The 25,740-nt window shown below is 45.6% G+C and overlaps 1 protein-coding gene across 1 annotated transcript in view; it reads right to left on the reverse strand.

Annotated features, from left to right (window-relative positions):
- Nucleotides 1–25,740, reverse strand: part of FAT2 (FAT atypical cadherin 2) — a gene marked incomplete at its 3' end in the record, with an annotated part of 53,839 nt that overhangs the window by 16,274 nt on the left and 11,825 nt on the right. Inside the window, 15 exon segments of the mRNA XM_081091054.1 lie at nt 671–868; nt 1,173–1,316; nt 1,914–2,051; nt 3,061–3,275; nt 5,756–6,139; nt 7,478–7,711; nt 9,541–9,694; nt 10,662–10,858; nt 12,336–16,394; nt 18,065–18,275; nt 19,362–19,643; nt 20,492–20,631; nt 22,663–22,873; nt 24,014–24,325; nt 25,663–25,721. Of these exon segments, the coding sequence (XP_080947180.1) occupies nt 671–868; nt 1,173–1,316; nt 1,914–2,051; nt 3,061–3,275; nt 5,756–6,139; nt 7,478–7,711; nt 9,541–9,694; nt 10,662–10,858; nt 12,336–16,394; nt 18,065–18,275; nt 19,362–19,643; nt 20,492–20,631; nt 22,663–22,873; nt 24,014–24,325; nt 25,663–25,721 (6,938 nt within the window).

The raw sequence follows: 25,740 nt of genomic DNA on the forward strand, positions 1-25,740 counted from the left end.
AAGACTGAATGCATGAATGACTAGTTGACTGGCTGAATGGATGAATACATCATCCTGAACCTAGAGAAGTTCACAGAATATCAGGGTCCACTAGACTTGAGATTTAGGAAAAGGATTTGGGGGGAATGAAATGAGAGAGTAGTGTTTGACCACCATCTTGGCCACTATCACTGGGTAATTCTCATACAACCCATAGCAATAACACCAAAATCTCCTACACATGTATATATGTTCTCTCATTTGACCCCACACCAATCCTCTGGGGTAGGTCTTTAACAAGACTTGAGGTTCAGAGAGCTGTCCTGACCAACCTTAAGGAGTGAGAGCCAGGTTGAGGGTGTTCTGCCTGGGAGAAGAGCAGAAATTAAGAGCTTGGGTCTTTGGGTCAGAAGCAATCCACCTCTGCCACTTACAGGTAGTATTACTCTGAGCCAGGCAGTTAACCTCTGTGCACCTCAGTTATCACATCTATAAAGTGGGGTTATAACAATACCTGCCCTAAAGCATGTTGTGAAGACTTATTGCAATGACGCATGTTTAGCACTTAGCCCAGTGCTTGGCACATAATAAGAGCTCTTCGTTTTTTTCTAATAATTGAAGCCTGGTAGTGATTTTGCCAGCACATTTATTGTCCCTATGATCACCACCACCGGCCCAACACACCCCTCACCTCGATCTGAAGCTGATACCATTCCTGGACTCTCCTGCTGAGGTATGTGGTGGTCATCAGCCATCCATCTGGGGTCACTCGGAAGGCAGAGCCGTCATTCCCCTTGGTGATTTGAAATGAGTAGGGGGGCCCATTCTCTGGGGAGTCTGGGTCACTCAGGATCAGCTGCAGGACTTTGCTGCCGATGGGGCAATTCTCCTAGACCGAGAGTAACAGGAAATCAAAGAGCAAGATGAGCCCCAGTTCTTCCTCTCACAGCTTTCTGCATCCCCTTTTCTGGGATGTGTCCTCAGCACTCTGGTGCTCCCAGGCCATGCCTGCACCCTGAGCTGTCATTCATGCATTCTGCCTGCTTGTGAGTTAGTTGCTGACTGTGTCGATCTAGACCAGTGCACAGTCACAGCCATTGTTCGGGGAGACTGATACCAGTGGTGCGTGCTCTCCTCCAGGAGGGAAGTGAGGGGAAGGTGGGTTCCGTGTGCCTCTGGAAGGCCGTGCGTACCTGAACAGAGGTGCTGTAGTTGAGCTGGAAGAACCTTGGTGGGTTGTCATTGACATCAACCACTTGGATGGCGACGTCTGTGTCCTCATGCAGTGGAGGCCGCCCGCTGTCTGTGGCTCGGAGCCTCAGGGAATAGCTAGAAGTCTACATAGCAGGATGCCCAGTGAAGAGCTAGCAATGAGATCCCTCAATTCCACCCCCTGATTTACCATTCACGTTTTCAGAAAAATAAGATAGAGACACTTCCTATGTCCATCCTCCATTGCCCAACCATAACATTTTAGGGCCTAGGTTCTGGAATTAGGCAGACATTAATTTCCAATTCAACCCTTTACTAGCTATGAAACCTTGGGAAAGTGACCAGACTTCTGTGAGGATGATATCAGGATCCACCTCCTTGGATTATCTTAAGAATCAAATGGCACAATGAATGTAAAGCACTTAGCAAAGTTCCTGGCACAGCGCAGGTGCTTGATAAATGATAACTTGTTATAATGATCTGATGACCCCTGGCCAGTGGTGAGAAGCTGGCCTGAGCTTCTCCAGGGAAGGTTAAGGGTCATTCAGTCCCTCTCCTGCCTCTGGCCTCAAAGGCCATAGAGGCCCCACTGAGAAAACAAGTGAGGGCGGGTCTGGAGAAGTGTCAGGATGGGGTGTTGACCACAATTCATACTCTGGACCTGTAGCAGGGCTATAATCTGCTTTGATGAGCTCAGATTGGGCCCCTCCCACATGACTCACCTGTTCCCAATCCAAGGCCTTGGCCACCTGTAGCTCCCCCTTCTTGGGGTCAATGGCAAAGTGCCCCAGCTGGTTCCCTCCTACCAGGCTGTAGGTGATGGCACTATTTAGGGGTCCATCTTCATCAGTAGCTGACACCTGCAGTGGAAGGGGGTGATGGTTGTGAATTGAGGGACAAGAGGGACCAGAAAGGAATCTTGGCCTCTGGGAGTACAGGGGGAACAGATATGTCCCCTCCCCAATGACTGGACCACAGTCATCCTTGCCAAAGGAATTCATTATTTATATCTTGGTATGGACTTCAGCATGCCATGGTTCATTCATCTATCCATTCATTAATTCATTTATTCATTGACCCATACCAATAGGTTCCTAGGTCCTGTGCTAGGAGGTGAGGAATATGGCAAAAGAAATATGCTCACAAAAAGCTTAATACCTAATTTTATGGATAATTCTAACTTGTGGGCAAGATATGATCAACTTTAGAAAGCTGATCAGCTTAGAAAACACAGTGATAAATTCCACCTGGAGAGATTAGAGGATTCATGAAGCCTTAAAGAAAGGATGGCTTCTGGGAGTGGAGCCCTCATTCCAAGCAGAGGAAACAATGTGAGCCCAGAGGTGTGAAAGTGCAGAGGGTGTGTGGGAAAAGGTACATCCTCCAAGGTGGTTGGAGCATAGGGTTCATGTCAGGGAGTAGAAGGAAATAAGACTGGAAGGCAGAATGAAGAGGGATCATAGAGAACCTTGACTATGGGCATAAAGAATTTTCACTTGTGCATTGGGAACAATTACACGCTTAGATGTGAAGAGGTGTTATTTGATGTCCACTCCTTCCCCTCCTATACTAACACTCCCTGTCATGCACTGTGACCAGGCCGTTCTCAGGCTTTGGACCCTCTAATAGTCTTCTGGGACCTCTCCCGAGCCCCCTTCCACCAGTACTTGATCTAGATCTTATTAAACATGTCCCTGAGACATTTTGTCATGAGAAACAGTTTGACTGAGTGGCTGCAAGTCAGAGTCAAGTCTGTAGTATATTAATTGATAAAGTAATTCATGCTCATGAATGACCAGGAGAGAGAGAGAGAGATAAGAGTTACCCCAGAGTCTAGGTACCCCAAACAACAAAATTGTAGATCCTTACTGTGAGCACAGTGTCACCCACGATGGCATTCTCTAAGACCCTCGTGCTGTACAGATCCTGGGGGAATCTCGGTCGGTGTTCATTGATATCAGTGATGTTGACCACAATTGTGGTCATGTCACCGAGGGAAGAAGAACCTTTCCGGCTGCACTCGATGGACAGGAAGTACTTGGGGTTTGTCTCAAAGTCCAGGCTTTTGTTGACGTACAGGATCCCTGGTGGGGGGGATGGGGCGGAGGGAGAAGGTGATGAGCGCCGAGGCAGTTAGGAACATAAAGGCAGAGGGCTGAGAGGCCTTGAGCCAAACCCTAGGAGAGGCAGCTCAGTAGGTTAGGAGAGACAGATCTCCTCCATCACCTCCTTCATCGTCTCCTTCTTCCGCTCCTCCTTCAGTCCCTCCATCATCTCTCATCCCCTCCTTCACCTCCCTCTTTATTTACCCTCCCTCATTACCTTCCTCTCTCCCTCCATCTTCTCTCATTTTTCCTATTATTGTTCTCAATGGCAGTGTTTCCCTCATTTCTTTCTGTAATATTTCATTGAGACCTCATTAACTCTGAAGTATTAAATCTACCTATATTATATCTATAAGAACCCAATGGAACATAAAAGAGTGATTCCCATTTTGTAGGTGAGTTAACTGATTCTCCCAACAGCTAAGTGGCCTGTTCAAACTCACTCAGCTAGTGAACAACAGAAGTTAAATTATAAAGAGCCATATAATACCCAAAGTTGTTCAATAAATTGTTAGGGCATAGACGTATTATTCTGAAAAATCAGAAAATAAAAGAACAAGGTTTTCCTGCCATTCCTAGATAAGCAAATAGTTAATGGTGGAAAACTCTTCTTTATAAAAGAATTCCAATTAGTACATGAATGAGGAATGATTGGGTTAGAAAAATCACCATTTTGCAGCTCCAAATGGAATAATGTACCTAGGAAATAATCATCAAAGCATGCTAAACCCTTAGAGGAAGAACTGATGAAGAACTCTATATTGGATGAATCAGGCTGACAACCTCAAGCCCATGGTCAATCTTAACCTCAGAAAAAAGAACCAGTCAGCCTCCAGACACAGTGAAAAGAGAGCCCAACATTGTCTACAAAGAGTTGTTGCCAAAAAATTGAGCTTGAACCTGATGAAGATCATTGATCCAAATGTCATTTATAAGACCTATAAGGGCTAGAGGGACGTGTTAGATTATTACATAATAAGGGTACAGCCCAAAATATAAAAACTTCTGGCCAACACATAACCCAAGTTTTTCATTAAATAATGGCAGGGGGAAATAAAGATAGAAAGGAAAACATCAGATATTAAAAGAGACTTAAGATTTTATATATAAATGAAATGCATGTGAACATTTGGGGGCTGTTGACAGACACACCAACTTCAAAAGACATTTATAAGATAATCTAAAAAATTATCTGGCTAGGTATTAGACTATATTAAGGAATTACCTTTTAGGTGTGATAATGGTATTGTGGTTGTGTTTATAAAAGGAGCTCTTATCATTTAGAGATACACACCGAAGTATCTAAATGATATGATGTCTGGGATTTACTTTAAAATAACTCAGCTATGGGTAGACGTGGGAGGGTGATGGGTGAAGATGAAACCAGCTGGTGTGTGTTAAATTCCTGAAGCTGGGTGATGGGAACAGGTAGTTTATACCAGCAGTCGCCAACCAGAGGTCCGCGGACTACTCATGGTCCGTGAGGTCCGAAAGGTTGGTGACCACTGGTTTATACTGTTTTCTATTTTGTATTTGTTTAAAGTCTTCATAATACAATCTTTAAGAAAATATTGTTCAAGTTCGGCTGGCGTGGCTCAGTGGTTGAGTGTCGACCTATAAACCAGTTGGTCATGGTTTGATTCCTGGTCAGGGCACATGCCCGGGTTCGGACTCAATCCCCAGTGTGGGGCATGCAGGAGGTAGCCGATCAATGATTCTCATCATTGATGTTTCTCTCTCTCTCCCTTTCCCTTCCTCTCTCTGAAATCAATAAAAAAATATGTTTTTTTAAAAAAGAAAATATTGCTCAACAATAAGGGGCTGCTTTAGGAGGCAGATCACATTACTACAGGGGTACTATTGGGAGGACTCGCATGGGTGTGGGTTGCCCTGGGAACCTCTCAGGCCCTTCCATGAGGTTCTGTGAGCCTGATTTAGACTCTTCAATGGCTAGGAGCAAAGAGGGGAGACCGTTTCCTAGTTCTCTCTCTCTCTCTCTCTCTCTCTCTCTCTCTCTCTCTCTCTCTCTCTCTCTCTTCATTAGAATAAGGAGAAATCAGGGGTGCCAGGATATTTGGGGAGGGCTCCAGGAGAGAAGCTGGCAGCCTTGTCCTGGGCTGTTAAGCCCCACATTTCACTAAATGCTTATACCTCTGCAGCCAAGAATGGAGGGTGGCCTCAGCCTCCTATGGCTGGGTGTGAGCTGAAATCTTGAAGCTGAAAACTGGGAGGCGAGTGGATTGCTTAGGGTGCTGGGTGGGGATGTGGGGAATAAGGGAAGTTGCCACATAAGCTGGCCCTGGGGTGCAGAAGGGACCTGGTACCTGGAGAGATGCAGAGTGAAGTAAGGGCCAAAGGAGTTTGGACTGGGAGGAGCTGCGTGGGGCAGATACACCCTGTATGTGAGGAATCCAAAGTTCCCCGAGACCAGGGCCAGACTGCCTCCAGCGCTCTCTCACCTGTGCGGGCATCCAGGCGGAACCGCCCCTGCTCATTCCCGCTGACCATGCGGTAGCCAGTCTTCTCAGACCCCGGGCGGGTGAGGGTGGCCAGCTGCAGCACCTCCATGCCAAGCAGGGCGTCCTCGGGCACCTGCACGCTGTGCTCCGTGTTCAGGAACACGGGCAGGTAGTCTTCGAGGCCCACCACGGACACCGTGACGGTGCCCAGTGTGGACAGCGGGATCGGGGCGCCCAGGTCGGAGGCACGGACGGTGAGCTGCAGTGCTGCCTGCGGCCCGACCCGCAGGGGCTTCTCCAGTCGGATCACACCCGTGGTGGCTTCGATGGAAAAGTGGCCTTCGGCAGAGTCCGGCAGGGAGTAAACCACCTGGGCGTTGGCACCTGTGGGGGAGACCAAAGGCATTTGGACAGTTCATGGTAAACGGGTGCAAGGTCAGAGGATGTGTCCTGTGAGGGTGGTGGGTTTGGAGACACTAGGGCTCCTCCCCCCTGAAAGGGGAGGCTGGGGCTGAAGCAGGTAGGGGCTGAAGTCGCCACCTCCTAGTCTTGGAAGGGCTGTCGTAGGCTAGGATCTGGGAGATCTGTGTGGCCACAGAGGCAGGACCAGGACTCATGATTGTCAGCTCCAAATAGGTAGCACTTGATCATTATCTGGGGCACCATGGAAGGAAGGGCTGCCTAGGAAGTAGGGAGCTTCCTGCCCCTGGAGGTGAGCAAGCACTGGCTAATTGAGCATTTGCAGTGCCTTGTAGCCATTCGCTGCGTTTGCACTATTTGCCCTTCCTAGTACCCCTGTGTCCCCCCGAAATCTCTCACCTCCTTCATCGCCAAGCTAAAGCTCACTTCCTCTAGGAAGTCTTCAATTTACTTCTCTGGGGTCAAACCAAAGAGAATATTTTGACCCACTTTTATCATCATCATCATCATTATCATATCCTATGTTGATCTGACTACGTTTGACCCCAGGGCGTTTTTTTACCCTACCTCAATTATAAAATTTGACTCAAGAAAAATTGGAGACACACACATACACACATACATACATACACACATACATGACACCCAATGTATATGTATGTGTGTGTGTAGAATCACAATAAAACACTTGATGGCAGAAGCTATAATTGGAACAATATGGAACAAATACTCCCTGATGATTCCAATATGCCCTTGTAAATTTTAAAAGGAAAAGAATTAAATCTAATGAAAATGATGTCATTAAAATGAAAATGTAAGATATTGAAAAGGATTCCACATTATTCTATAGAAAATTGATCAAGGAATTTAGTAGGCTTAATGAAGTCTGTGCCCCAAACTCCTTTCTTATAGCAAATTAATCAGAGTTAAATAATTCTGATTGGTATACTTCAGATTAAATTAGTATACTTAAGATTTCACTTTTAGGAATATATCCTCTAGAATAATCAACCCAATAAGGGACATTCAAAATGTCCTTGAGGCAGGATTAAAAGGGCTCCAGGTCTAAGTGGCAATGAGAAACAATGAGGCTGAAATGCTCTGTACTAGCCTCAAAAAATTGCCAAAATCTTTTGTCATATAGCACTGAGGTATACAGTTTGTGAATATTTTCCACTTGTAAGTGTCTATAAACTCAGTGAGGAGGCACAGTCCTTCCCAATCCCAGAGCAACACACAGAGCCAAACCCTCACTCAAGGTGACCCCACGAGCAAATGGCTTCCAAGCCTTCCTGTTCTCACCTTGGTCTGGATCCCGAGCCAGTACCACGGCCACGGGGGTCTTAATGGTGGTGTTGTCAAAGACAGCCACAGCACAGTGGCTGGGGAAGAAGCGGGGGGCGTTGTCATTCACGTCCTCCACCTGGAGGGTCACATCTGCCTGGCAAGATTGGCCGCCTCCATCCGTCGCCTTAGCAACAAGGCTGTACACATCCTTCCTCTCTCGATCTAGGGCTGTGAGTGTGGTCAGCACCCCTGTCCAGAGAAATGGCAGCAGGTAAGCTTTCTCTGGGGAGAAAAGAAGGCCAGCCTATAGCCACTCCCCTCCCCCAGTACCTGCTCACTTCCCTAATCCTCCCAAACACACTCTACCACCACATCACCAACTTGACATCCACACCAACAAGCTGCAAAGAGGCATAACATTTCAAAAGAGCAATTAGACAATTTCTAACAACACATAAACTGTGTTTACCCTTTAGCCCACAATTTCATTTCTAGGAATATATCCTCTAGAATATTCAACCCAATAAAGATATTGTTTATAATAGCAACATACTGAAAATATCCTATATGTTTTTCAGAAAAGACTGGTTAAATATATTATGATTTAGCCATATAGTAAAATACTGTGCAACCAAAAAGGAATTATAATAGAGCTTTACATACTGTCTTGCTAATTTCTCCAAGATATTGTTATGTGAAAAAAAAGCAAGTCACAAAATAGAATTCTGTATAGAGATTTTGGAGATGCATGGAAAACCAATCTAATAGACTACACCAAGAGTGCTTATCTTTGGGGGAGAGGCTAATTATTACGTAGGCTTTCCAATTTCTGCATAATATACGCCTACATTGTTTGAATTTTTGTACAATAAACATGTATTATTTCCATATTGAGAAAAACCAGCCCCCCCCCTTTTTTTTTTTTTACCCCGCTAATCATCCTGCAGCTGAACAAACAACAGCAGAAAGAGATCAGGTATCCCACCTGGGGTGACTCAGCATTCCCATTCTGGAGTCAGGAAGGACAATGTTGTCTCCTGTCTATTCAGCCAGCTTCCTGGGACACCACTCTCACCGCCACCTCCCTGCTCAGGAATCTCCAAAGCTACTGGTTCCAAGCCAAGTGTTGGCAGCTGGCCCATCGTGACCGGCCCCTCTGTGCTGCCCATCCCCACACTCTCCCCTACATCAGAACAGGGATCCTACCTTTGTGGGCTGCTCTTCCAAAGGAAGCAGACCCCATCCTGTCTTTACCAAACTCTCACAGCCCAGCCTCTCCCAGGGATTCCCAGTCTGTCCTTCAGGACTTTCAGCTTCCTGCTCTCTGCTTTGTCCCCTAACTAATGATAATGACAATGGCAGCCACATCTGTTGAATTCTTATTATGCGCCAGACCTGGGCTAGGCTTCCACATACTTTATCTCTGATCCTTACAATAATACAGGTTTTATTCCCAGTCTGCAGATCTTTGACCTTGACGCTCACCTGCCTAAATCCTTCAGTGGCTCTAAAGGTGGTTTTGGCGCCCCTCTCCTGAGGGTCTTATCCTTTGCCCTGTCTCCTCTCCTTCAGTACACCAGTTTCTGGCCCTCTATAAGGTCCTGATGTGCACGCTCTTTGCAAAAACTAGGTCTTTGTGTAAATTCTCCTTCTGTCTTGTTTGTCCCTACTACTTACTACTCTTTTATCCCCTGGCTAATTCCTCTATGTCAAGTCTCACATAAAATGGCCTTTCTTCAGAGAGCTTTTACTTAATTGCCTAAGTCAAGTTCTCCTATCAAAATTCTCCTTAAAACCCTGCATTTTTTTTTCTTAACTCAGCACATTTCAAACCACTGATTCAATGACTGCCTTTCCTATTAGATTACAAAGCCTAGATCTTTGTCTTACTAGTTTATTCATTATGTCCCCAGCATCTAGTTCAATGCTCAGCACATTGTGCCAGTATACATGTTTGCTGAATAAATGGATGGATGGATAAATTAATTCCTGTTTCTTTCCCCAAGGAGCCTACCATAATACTGGGCATTTGGTATTCAATAAATAAATGGTTCAATGCTGTAGCTCAGGAAACCCACCTGTATGAGGATCTAGTTTAAATTCATCTGCTCCAGGACCATGCAGAGTGTATGTGATCTGAGCATTGGTATCAGAGTCCAAGTCTGTTGCAGAAACTTGCAAAATGAAGTGTCCTGGAGATATATCTTCACTGACTTTGCCAGTGTAGAGAAGCTGGAGATGGAAGACAAAGAAGAGGGGAATTGTGGGAGATTCATTTAGATCTAGAGAGAGGCAGGGTGATACAGAGAGAGAGAGAAACACACACAGAGAGAGTTTAGGGTTTAATTATATGAGGGCCTTAGGGAAATATCCCTTACCAAAAATGTAACTGCCCTTGCCCTAGCCAGTTTTGCTCAGTGGATAGAGCATTGGCCTGCGGACCGAAGGATCCCGGGTTTGATCCCAGTTAAGGGCAAGTACTTAGGTTGCAGGCTCCTCCCTGGCCTGGGCCCGGGCCCTGGTCGCGGCATGTGCAGGAGGCAACCAATCGACGTGTTTCTCTCACATTGATATTTCTCTCTATCTTTCCCTCTCTCTTCCACTCTCTCTAAAAATCTATGGGAAAATATATCCTCTGGTGAGATTTTTTTTAAAAAAGAAAAGTAACTGCCCGGTCTGCATGTTTGTGAATACCTTTAACCAGGAGGAAGTTATCTGTGTTGGCATGTATTACCCATGCAGAAGTGGGCATATATGCATATATGAGCATGTGGGGGCAGTGCAGTGTTTCTTGGGAGGCAGGTCTTTTCTTTATGGATGCATTTGATAATAAGAATCCATGCTAACAAACTGAGCCATGGAAGGGGTTTCCCATTTGGCATTGCAGGTTGTGCTTGGAGAGTGAAGAAGTTACTTTATTTCTGGGCATGTTTTGCAGAGAAATAGTCCTTTGTAGGGCATGTAGGGGCGGAGGCATAGACCATGGATCCTAAAGAGCTTGATGACATCCCTATGGGAAGACCAAGGAATTACTTAGAATGATCCCTGCTCAAGGCACTAGTTTGAGGCCAGCCAGGGAAAAGCAAGGACTGGTGTAGTCAGTGATGGCCTGTCTCAGAGACGGTCTCCTGAGTCCTTCTCCTTCCTCTTGCGCTTCACTCCAGCTTCCCACCCACCCAACCCTTTACCAGGCTCTCACCTGTGAGCACTGAGGGCTGTTATCATTGATGTCCAAGACAAAGATCTCCACAATGACTGAAGCCTGGAACTTGCCATCAGAAGCTGTGATTCTGAGCAAGTACTTGGCTATGTGCTCACGGTCCAGGGTTTTCCTTGAGAAAATACTCCATTCATCTCCCACTTGGCTGATGCCAAACTGGCCCAAGGGGTCTCCCTCTAAAAAGATGAGACAGAGATTCCAGAAGCTGAGCAATTCAAATGAACCAAGCTCTGTGCCACAGGTGGCTGCCCACCTGACACTTTTAGAATTTCTGGCCCTTAACTAGGGATTCACAATTCTACATTAAGTCAGTTATTTATTGTTATGAAGCATAACCATGTCTTCCAACTTCAAGGGCCACATGTGTAATAGAATTATTAGTGCCAGAAACACCACTCCAAAATATGTGCCTAAGGCAGGTTTCTTATTTTTTGTTTTGGAAGGAATTGGAGGAAGTTAAAGGGAAGGCATTTTAATTCTATACAAGAACCTTCTAGTATCTGTTGAACAGTAGGGGGGGGGGGGGGTGGAGAGCGACCAACAATACTAAACTCTCTGAGGTCTTATTTTACAGCTGAGGACACAGACTAAGTTGAGGGTCAGGTGATTACTAGGTTTGCTTCTGAGTCATCTTCCCTTGACACCATCCACTGGTAGAAGAGATGGGTTTCTGAGGTTCTAAGATTCCAGAGTTCAAAGATTCAACTATTCTAAGAGTTGATAACATTCTATTATCAGAGCTTTAAAGACTTTTGTGTTTTTAAGAGTCTCACATAAGATGACAACATTTTATTCCCTAAGACTCCATATTTCAAACAGTTCTTATCTAGGATCTGTCTCCAGGAATCTATGATTCTTGATTGGGACTTCAGACACTCCTCCAAAAGCTGTGATAGCTGAAGGAAACATATCTATGGGAATGGAATGACATGACACCTGGAAGAGGGTGGAAGGGACATTGAGAAGTAAAGAAACTCTTTTGGTCATTAGTTGACTGCTTTAGCCCTTGGACATGAATTGGGGTAATTTAAGTTTGCAATAGTTATCCACTGAGGAGAGCAGTTTGTAGAGGGTGGTTTTAATCCCAGACGGAAGCTTGGAGTATGACCTTGGTCCAGTTTCTCCCTCTATCCGGACTTTGGTTCTCCTATATGTGAAATGAAGGGATTGGGCTGTTTTTATTGCAACACTTAGGTCTTGTGATTGACTAAGAGGCATTTTCTACTATCCACAACTTGCTCTAGGCAAAAGACTATTTTACAAGAACAGTCATGATGTGAGAGAGTTCTCGTGGATTACTTAACTGTTGATGCCTTCTCCATCTCCCAGAAGCTGAGAACAGTTACAGTATCTCATTTCTACGCTATCTATGCCACGTAAAGTAATAAAAGATCCTCTTTGCAAAGCCTTTTCCAACTTATAAGGGGCTCTCAGAATTTTTTCAAGTTACATTTTACTTGCATCCCTGTCATGTGAATGAAAACAGGCATGCCAAGTCTGTAGATGGAGCAACTGAGCTTCTGGGAGGGTCAGTGATTTACCAATCGCACTGTTAATAAGTGGCAGAGCAAAGACTTAAACCCATGTCTTAGGGCAACTCTTACTGGACTTCAGTGCACCCCAGTGCCTCCATTCCAAGTTAGGTATTCTTACCTGTGATATAGCAGGTAACCTGTCTGTTCTGCTCAGAGATATCGGCATCAAAGGTTTTAAGAGTGGCCACAGGTTCTCCAGGTTCACTGTTCTCAATCACAGATCCTCGGTAGTCTTCAGAAGCAAATTTTGGAGCATTGTCATTCTCATCTGTAATGAAGACTTCGACCAGGACCTGAGAAGATAGCTGGATGGTCCGGCCATGATCATAGGCTACCACATAAAAGTGGTAGGTCTGGCGGGTCTCACAGTCAAGTTCCTGGAGTGTGGTGATCCAGCCAGTCTCACTGTCAATGGCAAAGAGCTCATGGATATTACTATCAGGGTCCATGGGCAGTCTGTAACTCACTTGGCCATCCTTCCCAGTGTCCTGGTCATTGGCTGTCACTTGAATGACTGCAGTCCCCACTGGCATATTCTCAGTGAGGATCGCCTTATATGGATCAGCCTCAAATATAGGCCTATTGTCATTGACATCCTTCACTTGGATGTTGACAGACACCAAGGAAATCAAGTTAGTGTCATTGTGGGGGCAATGTGCCATCAAGTCAATCTGGTACCATTTAGTGGACTCATAGTCCATGGCCTTCCTCACCTTTAGAGCTCCTGTGTTTTGGTCCAAGGAGAAGACACCATCCCTGTTGCTCTCTGGTGTGGTGCCCTGCACTAGACTATAGATAACTGGGTCTTGAGCTGCTACTGCCTTGACAGAACCAATTTCAGACCCTTCTGGAAGGTCTTCAGATGCAGTGAAAGTATACAGAGGTTCAGAAAATTTGGGCAAGGATACTTCGTTATCAACCACCTGAAGTCGTAACAGCACCAGAGAGTTCCAGTGAGGAGGTCCCCCATCTTGGGCTTTGATTTTTAAGTCAAAGACCTGATTTTCCAAGCCCACCAGGCTCTCTTTCACCTTGACAACACCAGTGGTTGGGTTAATGTCAATGATCTGTTCATGCAAATCCTCTATTGAGTCCACTGAGTAGGTGACATCTGCATTTCGACCCTCATCTGCGTCATAGGCCAGCACCTGAATAACTGGGGAGTCTTTACTGACATTGGATTGAATGGACACTGTGTACTCAGAGGCTTTGAACTGTGGGGCATTGTCATTTTCATCTGTGAGGATGATCTTCACAGTACAGAAGCCCACTTTTCCTCCTCTATCCTGAGCCCTGACTTTAATAGCAATGACTCTTTCTGTTGAATTTTCTCGATCCAGTTTCTTCAGAGTGGTGATCTGGCCACGGGGGTTTATGGAGAACTTCTCATCTGCTAGTTTATTGATGATGGTATAATCTACAGTGCCATAGGGACCACTATCTTTATCTATGGCTAGCAACTCAATCACCTTAGTTCCTACCTTTGCATTCTCTGCTAACTCTGCTTCATAAACATGCTGCTGGAACTCTGGGCTGAACTTATTGGCATTTGTGGTGTTGATATACACGGGCACAGTTGTTTGGAAGACCCCATCAGAAGCACCTACCCTCAAATTGTAAAAAGGGCCCAGGTGCTTTTTGCAAAGGTTTGGCATAGAAATTATTCCTGAGGAGCCGTTAATGGAGAACTGCCGGTCCTGATTGCCAGAGAGAATCAGGTACTCTAGACGAGAGGTGTCCCTGCTGTCAGGGTCAAGAGCTTGGACTTTGAGAGCCAGGTGTCCACAGGTTGCCAGCTCACTGACAGTGGCTTCATACTGAGGTTGCCTGAACTCTGGAGGGTTGTCATTGATGTCAGACACACCGACAACCACAAGGGTTTCCCCGGTGAGTGGAGGGTTTCCTCTGTCCATGGCCCTAACCTTCACATGAAAGTGCTGTTGGGATTCATAATCCAGCTCTTGAACTGTGGACATCTCCCCTGTGCTCCCATTGATCTGGAAGAATTTGGAAACATCCGAGCCATCCTCTACAATCTGATAGGAGACATCATGGTTCTGCCCTGAGTCCTGGTCAGAAGCCAACAGTTGGATCACAGGTGTCTGCGCTGGCAAGCCTTCTGAGATCGAAGTGGTGTAGACCAATTGGGAGAAAGTGGGAGGATTATCATTGACATCCTCCACCAGGACTTCCACAGTGGCTTCAGAAAATGACCCCTGAGCTGTGTCTGTGGCTCTGACTGTGAACACGTGTTTGGTCTTAGACTCATAGTCCAAAGGGCCTGTTACTGTTAGCACACCAGTCTTAAAGTCAATGGTGAACAGCATCAAGGGCTCTTCCTCCACAATGTTGTAGATGAGTCTAAGTCCCTCTGGACTCCGGGCTTGGGTGTGGAGAATTGGGGTATATAGTGTGATATTTTCAGGCACTCTGACTTTATAGTAAGGACTCTGAAACAGTGGGTTGGATTTATTTCTTACAATGACAAGTACCTCTTCTGTAGTCTGGAGGGATGGGGTTCCTCCATCCTGAGCAATGACTTTGAGGTGATACTTATTTAAAGCTTGATAATCAAAAGGTTTCTTCAGTGATATGTCCCCAAGATAGGGGTCAATTCTAAAATATGTGTACTCTTCTGCAAATGCATATGTGACAGCACCATTTACCCCCAAGTCTGGGTCACTGGCAGATACCTGAAAGATGACATCCCCTGGCTCTGTGCCATCTTGGATGATTGTGTAATAAGGCAGATGCTTAAATAAAGGGTGATTATCATTGACATCGTCAACAGAAACTATGACCAGAGCCTGAGCCACCCGTTGAGGGGTCCGATTGTCCCTCAGTTCCACTGCCAACTTATGTATGTCCTGTTGTTCTCGGTCAAAGGCCACACCTCTTGTCTGCAACACGCCTGCTGACTTGACCATACAAAACATATTGGTGCCATTTAAGAGGGAGTAGTAAAGGGTATCATTCAAATGATTGCCCTGGACGCCAAGAATCACCAGTGCCTTTCTGTCTTGCAAATTCTCCTTGACTGTTGCCCTGTAGACATTCCGATCAAACTGTAAGCTTGTGTTAAGAGCGTGTGTCAAAGAAATTTTTACCAGTGCAGTATCCTGATACAGGCCATCAGAAGCCCCAATGGTGAGCTCCCGGGAGTGTCCCAGGAGAACAGGATTCAACACAGATATTCGACCATCGATAGGATGGATAGCAATAGCTTCATCGGCATTGCCAGTTTTGATGCTATAACTGACTTCTGAGTCATCATCGCTGGCCCACACTGTGAGGAGCTCCATACCTCGATGGACAGGCATCACTGTTGTTACCTCATATATCTGGTCTGAGAACCTGGGAGGAGAGTCATTTACATCTCTGATATAGATGATGACCTGAGCAGGCCTGGGTGCAAATAAGATAGGGCTTCCTTGGTCATGGACATAGATGCTGAATTGCAAAGAGGGCATGCTCTCATAATCCATCTCTGAAATGATGGTTAGCGTTCCCATGCTGGGATCAATTTTGACAAACTTCAAGGCCTCTTGCTCCAAAATTTCATAGACCAACAAGGAATTAGCTTCTTTGTCACTGTCGGAGGCACGAATTACAAAGGGGCTATTGTCTTCATCCATGATCATGCTGTACAATGGAGCTGCTTCACTAATTTGGCCCACAAAAGTCGGCCTTAAGAACATGGGAGCATTGTCATTTTCATCAATGATGTAAACAACAACCAGGATGTCAGTAAATGCTCCCGCCATATTGCAGCCTCGGATTTTCAGCTGGTAAGATGAAATTTTCTCATGATCCAAGTTCTTCTGGGTGGAAATGAGGCCGGAATATGAGTTCAGGGAGAATACACCATCCTTGTTGCCCTCTCTTAACTCATAGGTAACTTCTGAGGAGCTTGTAGCTGAGACAAGGAGGATTGGGGAACCAACAGGGATTGATTCAGGAATCTCTACAAAGTACTCGGCTTTTGAAAAGATGGGGGCGCTGCTTTCTGAAGGGTGGACATGAATGATCACCGTAGCCAGGTCATGCCACCGTGGGGAGCCTTGGTCTTCTGCCTTCACTGTCAGAGTATAGCGGGCATGATTTGTCTGATTAAGTTTCTGGGCTAGAGTGATGATGCCTAGGAGGGCATTGATGTTGAAGAAACCCTCGCTGTTCCCTAAAACAAAAGATAAGACAAATTGAAGTTAATTATGCCCTCAAGACGTACAAACTAAGCTTTCTACATTGGTAAAGAGACTATCACACAAAACTTGGACAGGGCAAAATTCACATCCCGTGTCACCTGGATTTAGTTATGATATAATGTATAGGGGGTATATATATATATAATATATGTGTGAATTTTATTATATATGTGTAAACATATACATATATAATAATAAATGAACATTATGCTCTATGAGGGAAGACAGCAAGTCATGTCATCTCTGTTCCTCCACAGCATCCAGCTCGCTAAAGTATTAATTATTATGAAAGGTAATTATTATTAAATATCATTAATTATGAATTATTAAACATTACAAATTATCATTACAATTAGATACTAGATGTTATCATTTTTGTTACATTAATTACCTATAATTAACACTTATCAGTGATAGCAATAATCACTGGCATTTGTAGAGTATTCTACAATTTACAATATATATTAACATACATTTTCTCTTTCAATCTTTACAAAGGCCTTCTGGCATAGGTAATATTATCCAATTTTTGAGATGAAGAAAACTACCTAAGAGATACAGATACAAAATCATGATGTGGCCTTAGCAGGAAATGAAAATCACTCCTAAAACTATGCCATACACCCTATAAAGTATTATAGGTCCCTTCTATTATATAGGCACAAAGATATTCTATTTTTAAATGTTGCATACACTTATAAGCATCCTCTATAGTCATTGGTATGTTTATATAACATACTAGAGGCCCAGTGCATGACATTTGTGTGGGGGGTGGGGGAAGGGTCCCTCAGCCCGGCCTGTGCCCACTTGCAGTCCAGGATCCCTCAGGGGATGTCCGCCTGCCGGCTTAGGCCCGCTCCCTGAGATGGGGAGCGGGCCTAAGCCGGCAGGCGGACATCCCCTGAGGGGTCCTTAGGGCTGCTAAGGAGGCAGGAGAGGCTCTCACCACCACCGCTATGCTCGTCAGCCGTGAGCCCGGCTTCTGGGTGAGTGGAGCTCCCCCTGTGGGAGTGCACTGACCACCAAGGGGCAGCTCCCGCATTGAGCGTCTGCCCCCTGGTGGTCAGTGCGCATCATAGCGACTGGTGGTTCTGCCATTCGGTCAATTTGCATATATAGGATGTGCAAATTCTCTTGTAACACCAGTAGTCCCTTAGTTGTTGTTCTTACCATTTTTGAAAGTACATTATCTTAGGTCACTATAGTTCTAGGGAATGCTCTAGAGCAGCGGTCGCCAACCTTTTCGACCTCATGGACCACCAGTGGTCTGCAGACCACCAGTTGGTGACTGCTGCTCTAGAGCAGGGGTGGGGAACTTATTTTCTGCCAAGGGCCATTTGGATATTTATGACATCATTCACTTAATATAATTCACTTAACATAAATTTATGTTGCTATGAAAAAAGCTCCTAGATTTATTGAATTTCACATCTTGCCTGGGTTGCCTTCACAGGGCCAGAACAAATCATCTTGCAGGCTTTATATGGCCTGCAGGCCGGATATTCCCACCCCTGCTCTAGAGTGATAGCTTGCCAAAATTTAGAGAGCTTGGCCCTTGAGTAAATTCCAAATTCATGCCTGTGGTGCTTCTCCTTATTACCAAAACCCTGCCCCCTTCTGGACTTACAGCCAGGCCTCTCACCTTTCAGAAGGGTGTAGTGGACCTCAGCGTTGGCTCCCCTGTCACCATCCATGGCTCGGACTTGGAGCAGCTCTGTGCCTGGGACTGTGGTGTCAGGAACACTTGCCTCATAGTGGAGCTGGGTGAAGCGGGGTGGGTGGCGGTTTCCATCTTCCACGTGAATAGACACCCACACAAAGTTCCTCCTGATTGGCATCTCCTGGTCTCGGACCTATGGGCCCGAGGAGGTAATGGGGTGAGTAGCAAATGGAATGGGAAGAGGCTTGGTTAGATTAAGGTCAATAAAGTAGAATGCCAATGAAAAATACATCCAATTGTAGCTCTGTTCCTTTCAATTTGTTCCTATTTATGCTCTTTTTTCTTTTAAAATAAGTTTATTAGTTATTGATTATTGATTATTAGGCTTAGACATTTTAATGGATAATCTTACTTTAGGAGAAAGGCAGAAATTAACAGAGAAACAGTATTTGCCAAATTAGGTTTCAGATAATATTAGTTTTTCAAGTTGTTAACATGTTGTGCAGGGGTGAAAAAAAATCTATGGTTAAGTAAATTTAGGGAGCACTAAATTAAATGAAGTTAAAGTTTTCTTTACTGCAGGACTTCTCAGAGCCTTTAATATATATTAATATGCCCAGAGAATGATATACTAACATATAAGAACCCTGAACCTCAAATCAGGAAGGTTGGAATCTAGTTTTGGTTCCATCAGAAAGAACTATATGATGGTGAGCACATCTCTCTTCCTCTGTGGACCTCAGATATAAGAGAAATGGTAGGATCAGGGTTTGGACCAGAGTGAGGCAAGTGAGACAAGTAGGGCATAAATATAAGGAGACACTGACTCTCAGGGTCATAAAAGGGCGGACAAAAGACCCTGAGAGTGAGTCCTCCTTAAGTTTTGTGCCCTGTATAACTGGATCACCTCACCCTAGTGTTTGCTCTGGGTGAGAGGGTCTCTGGGTCCCTCCCAGCTCTGACACTATATAAATCCACATTGCGGTCATGTAGTTCATGGAACAGGGAGAGAACTGTCAGGGGATATTTGGAGCAAGTCTAAGATTGCAGGAGTTTTCTTGGCAGTTGTCCCATCTCTTTCTTCACTCCCAGGCATCCTTTATGGAAGGTACTTCTGGCAGGCTGTGAAATGTCACAACTCATCTCATGGATTATCATTATGAGCATCAGTACACCTGGCCCATCAGGGGGAAAGGGAACTTTCAGCATGCCCCCAAGCCTCCACCCCCACACATCTTTATGCAAGTAGATTTTTTACCTGATTTTTCAGTTAACTCACCATAACTGTCAGCATGTGCTGGGAGGGCCCTGAGCTCAGGTCCAATTTCCCCACAGTTACCAGGACACCACTGCTTGGGTCCAGCTGGAAGAGGCTGGCACTCTCTGGGTCTTGGCTGCCATGAATGGTGTAGATGAGGCCCTTGCCTTTGTCTTGATCTGTGGCCTGGACTCGGAGGAGCTCAACCCCAGGCAGTGTGTCTTGGGGAACTCTGACCTCATAATGAGCTTCCAGAAACTGGGGCCTGTGGTGGTTAATGTTGGCAATCATGACAATGTAGACCTAGGGAGGAGAGTGAGACAGAAGATAGACTGTAAGATCCCTAAAGTCAGGGGCCTTATCTGCCTGGTTCCCCACCATATCATCTGTGCCCAGCACCATGTCTGGTACACAGTACTTAAGAATGTGTTGAATGAATGATAACATTTCAAAGTCATAAATCTTTCAGGTAACATGCAATCTAGTGGTTTTTCAAAAACAAATTTTTTTTTACAGGGTCTTTTCTTTAAATGAAATTTCGTGTGCAATCTCAATATATGAAACAGATAAAATTCTGGCTGAAGCCAAAGTAGAAATCCAGAGCCCCACTTACTTGGCTATCATTCCTCATGCCCATGGTAGCCCCATGGCCCTCTATCTTTAATTAAAAACTACTAATTTAGCCCGGCGGTGTGGCTCTGTGGTTGAGCATCTACCTATGAACCAGGAGGTCACGATTCAATTCTGGGTCAGGGCACATGCCTGGGTTGTGGGCTTGATCCCTAGTAGGCAGTGTGCAGGAGGCAGCCAATCAGTGATTCTCTCTCATCACTGATGTTTCTATCTCTCCCTCTCCCTTCCTTTCTGAAATAAAATTTTTTTTAAAAAAAGTATATATTAAAGAAACAACAATAACAACAAAAACTACTAATTTAGACAAACCCCTTAACATACAGAGATCCACAGTGGGAAGAAGGATCCTTTCAAGATCCTTCACACAGAGAAGTAGGATGTGTGTCAGATAAGACTGGGATGCAGAACCTTGACTCCAATTTAGCATTCTTTGAGGTAAAGCCATTTGTAGTTTCATCCCAACTAAGAAGGACTCCTATCTCCTCTCAACTTGAGAGTTCCCAACTGAAGCTTCTAACCTGGGTGGCAATGGTGTGGAACCCATCGGTCACCTCCACAGTCAAATTATAGCTCGACCTCTTCCTTGTGTCGAGAGGCTTGGCGATGATGATGCTGCCTGTGGTCTTCTCAATGTCAAAGTCCATGTCTCTGTCCCCACCTGGAGTGCGAGTGGGTGGGAAGCACACAACCTCAGTGACTTAGGCAGCAGAAGCACAACATGGGATTTGACTGGCAGATTTAGAGGAGTTGGGAGTAGGTGCCAACCTTGGCTGGAGGGACTGTAGGTATTCAAGGAAGAAACTGTACCAGAGGTGTAAGACTGTTCAGAAACAGTGCTATATCTGGGTGACAGGCTGGAGTTTATTCCCCAGGAGTCCAAAAAGCTGTCATTTATCTTGTTAAATTATTGTCAAATTTTTATTAAGATCCAAGTAATGATATGGAAAAAGGTAAAATTATGTGAACTGAAGAGTCCCAGAGGAAGACCAAAATTATTCACAGAACATATTCTGCAACTAGGATTGACACATGCAAGAGTAATGGAGCTCTATTTCGTGGCTTCCAGGCAGTTTGCATGGCCTAAAGATGCCTATGCCCAGGAAAAAATGAAAATAACTCTAGTCATCAGGAGGAAACTGATTCAATTAATTCTAAGAATCTATAGAATTAGCATGCGGCTATTTAAATGTCTACTAAATAGAGATCTGTTTAGTGACACGGAAATATGTTCATCCTACATTTTTTAAACTTAGAAAGCAGTATTTTAATATAACCCTGAGTGTGTGTGCATGTGTGTGTGTGTGTGTGTGTGTGTGTGTGTGTGTGTGTAGAAAAATGACCAGAACAAAACACATCAAAATTGTAACAGTGGATTAGCTTCTGATTGGTAAGGGTTTAGGTGATTTTTATTCTCTGCTCTGCATTCATTTGTATTTTCTCAGTGGTCTTTAGAGTACATGTATTCATTTTGTATAAAAGAAAGAAAACCAAACAATGAAAAAGAGCAGTGAATCAGAACTGGAAGTAATTGCAGGAGGCCAAAAGCTTAAGACAAGTGCACATCCAACCTCTGAACCAGGCCGGGAAACTGTAATAGGAATCCATGGTTTGTGCTGTGCTGAAACTCTTAGGTTAAAGGTTCTTAACCTGGAATCCCCAGCTGGGTTTCAGAGAATCTATGAAACCACGAAATTTGTATGTAAATCTATGTTTGTGTGTGCAACTTTCTGGGAAGAGGGTCCCAAGCATTCATCAGGTGCCCAAAGGGGTCTGTGCCCCCCGCCCCCGCCCCACTGATGTTTTTTTGTGTGTGTGTGTGTCTTTTTAATTTTGTTTTATTGCTTAAAGTATTACAAAGAGTATTACATATGTCTCCTTTTTTTCCCCCCTTGACATTCTCCCAGCTTCCCCTACCCCCTAGTGTCTACCACTGATGTTTTTTTAAAATCTTGGATTAAGGATAGAAAGGAGTTTCAGAGCAGGCCATCAGAGCTTGGACCCAAGTACCTCCTACAATAAGAATGGACACTTTGGCCAAAACCGGTTTGGCTCAGTGGATAGAGCGTCGGCTTGCGGACTGAAAGGTCCCAGGTTCGATTCCGGTCAAGGGCATGTACCTGGGTTGCGGGCACATCCCCAGTGGGAGATGTGCAGGAGGCAGCTGATCGATGTTTCTCTCTCATCGATGTTTCTAACTCTCTATCTCTCTCCCTTACTCTCTGTAAAAAATCAATAAAATATATATATTTAAAAAAAAAAAAAAAAAAAAGAATGGACACTTTGCCCTGATCTTGAGGATAGAACTTATAGCTGGGACCAGAACATATAGCTGGCCTCAGGCTCATGGTCAATGAAGTTAGCGCTGCTTTTCACATGGAGGCAGAAGAAGAAACATAAAACTTGTGCTTTCTCCGCTGGGTCTCTCTGGACCACCCTTGTAGATCTCCCAGGCACTTGGGGTAGCTGAGGCACTGTCCAACTCTGGCTGTGTTTACCAGTGAGACTAGGAGGTTCTACCTGAGAACTACCTGGTGTGGAAGTTTGGCACAAGTGGTGCCCCTACTACTCACTGCCTCAGAGAACCACCTGTGGCCCCAAAAGGGGCTTCCACGGAGCATGACCTTGAGAGGACTCAGAAGGATCATACTTTGAGAACTAGGGATAGTCTATAAGGAAGGGGGGGCCTCACCTGAGATGTTGAACCAGAAGAGGCCCGGCCGGCCCTCGACACTGATGACCCCCACCATGTGATTCACGGGGTCTGTCTCCATGACTGTAAAGCTGTAGTGGGGCTCGTCAAAGGCCAGTGGGATGGAGGAGGGCCGGGGCTGGGGGATCCACTCGATGTGTAGCCGGACACTGGCCGAGAGTGGTGGCTGCCCACTGTCTGTTGCCTGGATCTGAAAAGAGGCCACAAATGAGAGTGAGGCTTTGTCTGTAGGGCCAGAAGATCCAAGAAACAAGAAGATCCAGGTGACCATCCAAGACACAGGGTGCCCTGTGACTGGCTGAGCTGGCCTCTCGTCTACTCATTCAACACACAGTGGAGGGCTTACTGTAAGCAGGTACATGCTAGTGGTTGCAGGCACAGTGGTGAACAGAACATAGAACCTGTGTTCAAGAACCTCATGAGTAGTGACAAAATAACACTTACTATGTGCTGGTTCCAAACCAGACTTTCCGCACATGGACCCTTTACCCTCCCATCAACTGTAAACATAATGAACTAGAATTTATGAGCTTTCACGATTGTCAGGCCCTGCTCTAACAGCCATATGTGCCATATCTAATTTAATACACACGACAGCCCTGAGAGAGGCACCATTATCACCTCACTTTTGCAGGAGGAAACGGGTTCAGCATGGTGAATATTATAGCCTGGGGTTTTCTGCCTGGCCGGCAATGAGGCTGGGGTGGATTTAGGCTGTCTGACATGAGATCCCATGCCCTAACTACTTGCTATATTGGCTTCCTACAAGGCCCATTTTACAGATGATAAAACAAAAGCTCAAAGGGGTTAAATGACTTGTACAAGGCCACAGAGGTGTAAAATGGAAGAGCTAGGATTAGAACTCAGGCTTATCTTGATTCTAAAGCCCCTGCTACTCTCACCAAAATCTCTATCTCTAAGAATAGGACCTTATTGCCCTCGAAGAGAAAGGCCCAGAATTCTGACCCTTTGGCTGATGTTGGGGTTCCCAGTCTCTCTGGGAGTAACACCTTCATCAGGCCTGGTGGCTGCCTCCCTCCTCCTATATCCGAGAAAATCCCTAACCGACTATGTCCAGGGGTGGGCAAACTTTTTGACTCGAGGGCCACAATGGGTTCTTAAACTGGACCGGAGGGCCGGAACAAAAGCATGGATGGAGTGTTTGTGTGAACTAATATAAATTCAAAGTAAACATCATTACATAAAAGGGTATGGTCTTTTTTTTTTTTTAGTTTTATTCATTTCAAACGGGCCGGATCCGGCCCGTGGGCCGTAGTTTGCCCACGGCTGGGCTATGTCACACCCCTCCAAGGCCTCCGTGCCCCCTCACCGTTAGGATGTTGTATTCTCCGGCAGCGAAGGTGTTGCTGGATGACACCATGCCCGTGACCGGGTGGATGCTGAAGCCCTCCTTGTCACTCTCCTCAATACTGTAGGTGACCCTGCCATTGAGACCCTCATCCAGGTCTGAAGCCACGAGCCTGTACACAGGCCCAGGGGTCACCGGGCTCAGCCTCTCTGGAAGGCGGACATTGAAGAGCTTATGGGAGAACACAGGGGCGTTGTCATTGACGTCCGAGATGCATACCACCACCCTGGAGGTGGACCTTAGGGAGGGCTCCCCGTTGTCCAACACAGTCACCTGGGGACAGAATCCAGCATGAGTTGCCAAATACAAAGCAGGAAATATGTGTTGCCACCCACTGCAACCACTACCCCTGCTTTCAACAGCCTGGAAACATCAGTCTGTTCTTCGGAGTATGCATGTGACTTTTATTATCCCAACCTCACCTACTTGGAACCCAGCTCTCTGGCAACCTCACCCACAGGGAAGCCAGCAGGAACCGAGAAAGAACCAGAAAGAACTGGAAGAAGACAAAGTCACAGAGGCTCTAAAAAAATAGACGGTGCCCTTTCTCAGGAGGCCTGTGGGCCATTTCTCAGAGTCCACTGACTTTTTATTTGCTCATAATTCTCATAAGCTTTGTTCTCCAGTGTCTTCAAGCTACTAGAGGATAGAAGAAACAAATGAGAAGATGTTTATGAAGGAGGGGGTGGTACCTTTTGAGTCAGACAGGCAGCTCGATGCATGAAATGAAATCCAGAATTAGAGAAAAGACAGGCAATTTTAGAACCAGGGAGTATTTCCTGAAGGGGCAGATGGTCCCTTGTATCAGTGACCCCGAGGGTATGAGACAGGACATTTCTACTCTAAATGGTTCCCATTTTTAAAAATACATTGCTGTTTAAAGATAAATGCCTTTTCTGGACTCTGGAGAGTGCTCCAGTCTCTAGAAGGCCAGTTAGCTGCTGCTAACACCTGTTTCTTACAAACGTATGTGCAGAGCCTGGGAGCACAGAGGCAAGTTTATTTTGGTTTTGTTGAGGAGTATGTGTCCCTCACAACTGATGTCTTTAAAACTAGCAGAGAGGTGCCTGTTCATTGGTATGGATAGCTCAGGAGGGGCATAGCTGGAGTCCTTTGATTGAATTCTGACTAGGTCAAGATCGACCTCTCTAGTTGAAATGGGCACCAGGCAGTGACATTCATGGGATTTTAGAAAGGTCTGGTTTTTATCCTGGCCCTGTTACTGACCTGGTGTTTAACCTTGGGTGACCCTCTCTCTGGATCATAGGGACCCGCTGGAAACCAGACTAATGTGCATAGCACATGTGCAACTGCTCCCTCTTCCTGCACTCACGACAGGCATTACTAATCAATCAGTGCTTCCTGTCCAGCCTGGACATGGTTTCAGGTTCTTTCCCTTTACAGTGCTAACGAACCAGCAGAGACTCTCAGAGTCTTCACCACCAACCACAGCAAGATCCAGCTTGAGTAGCAACTCCTCCCTGAGCCTAGCACCCTTCTCAGCCACAGTGCTTGGAGATCTGCACATGCCCCAAGGCCTGGCTGGGCTCCAGCCTGGCATCCTTCAGGAGGTTTCAAATCCAGCGAGTGGGTTCACCACCATTACTCACCTCCAGGATGTATTCATCCTTGGTCTCTCGGTCCAGCTGCCGGGCCGTGGACAGCAGACCTGGGGGAGAGATGGTAGG

This window comes from Myotis nattereri (assembly GCF_964212035.1).
Source record: "Myotis nattereri genome assembly, chromosome: 5".
NCBI classification, from domain to species: Eukaryota; Metazoa; Chordata; class Mammalia; order Chiroptera; family Vespertilionidae; genus Myotis; species Myotis nattereri.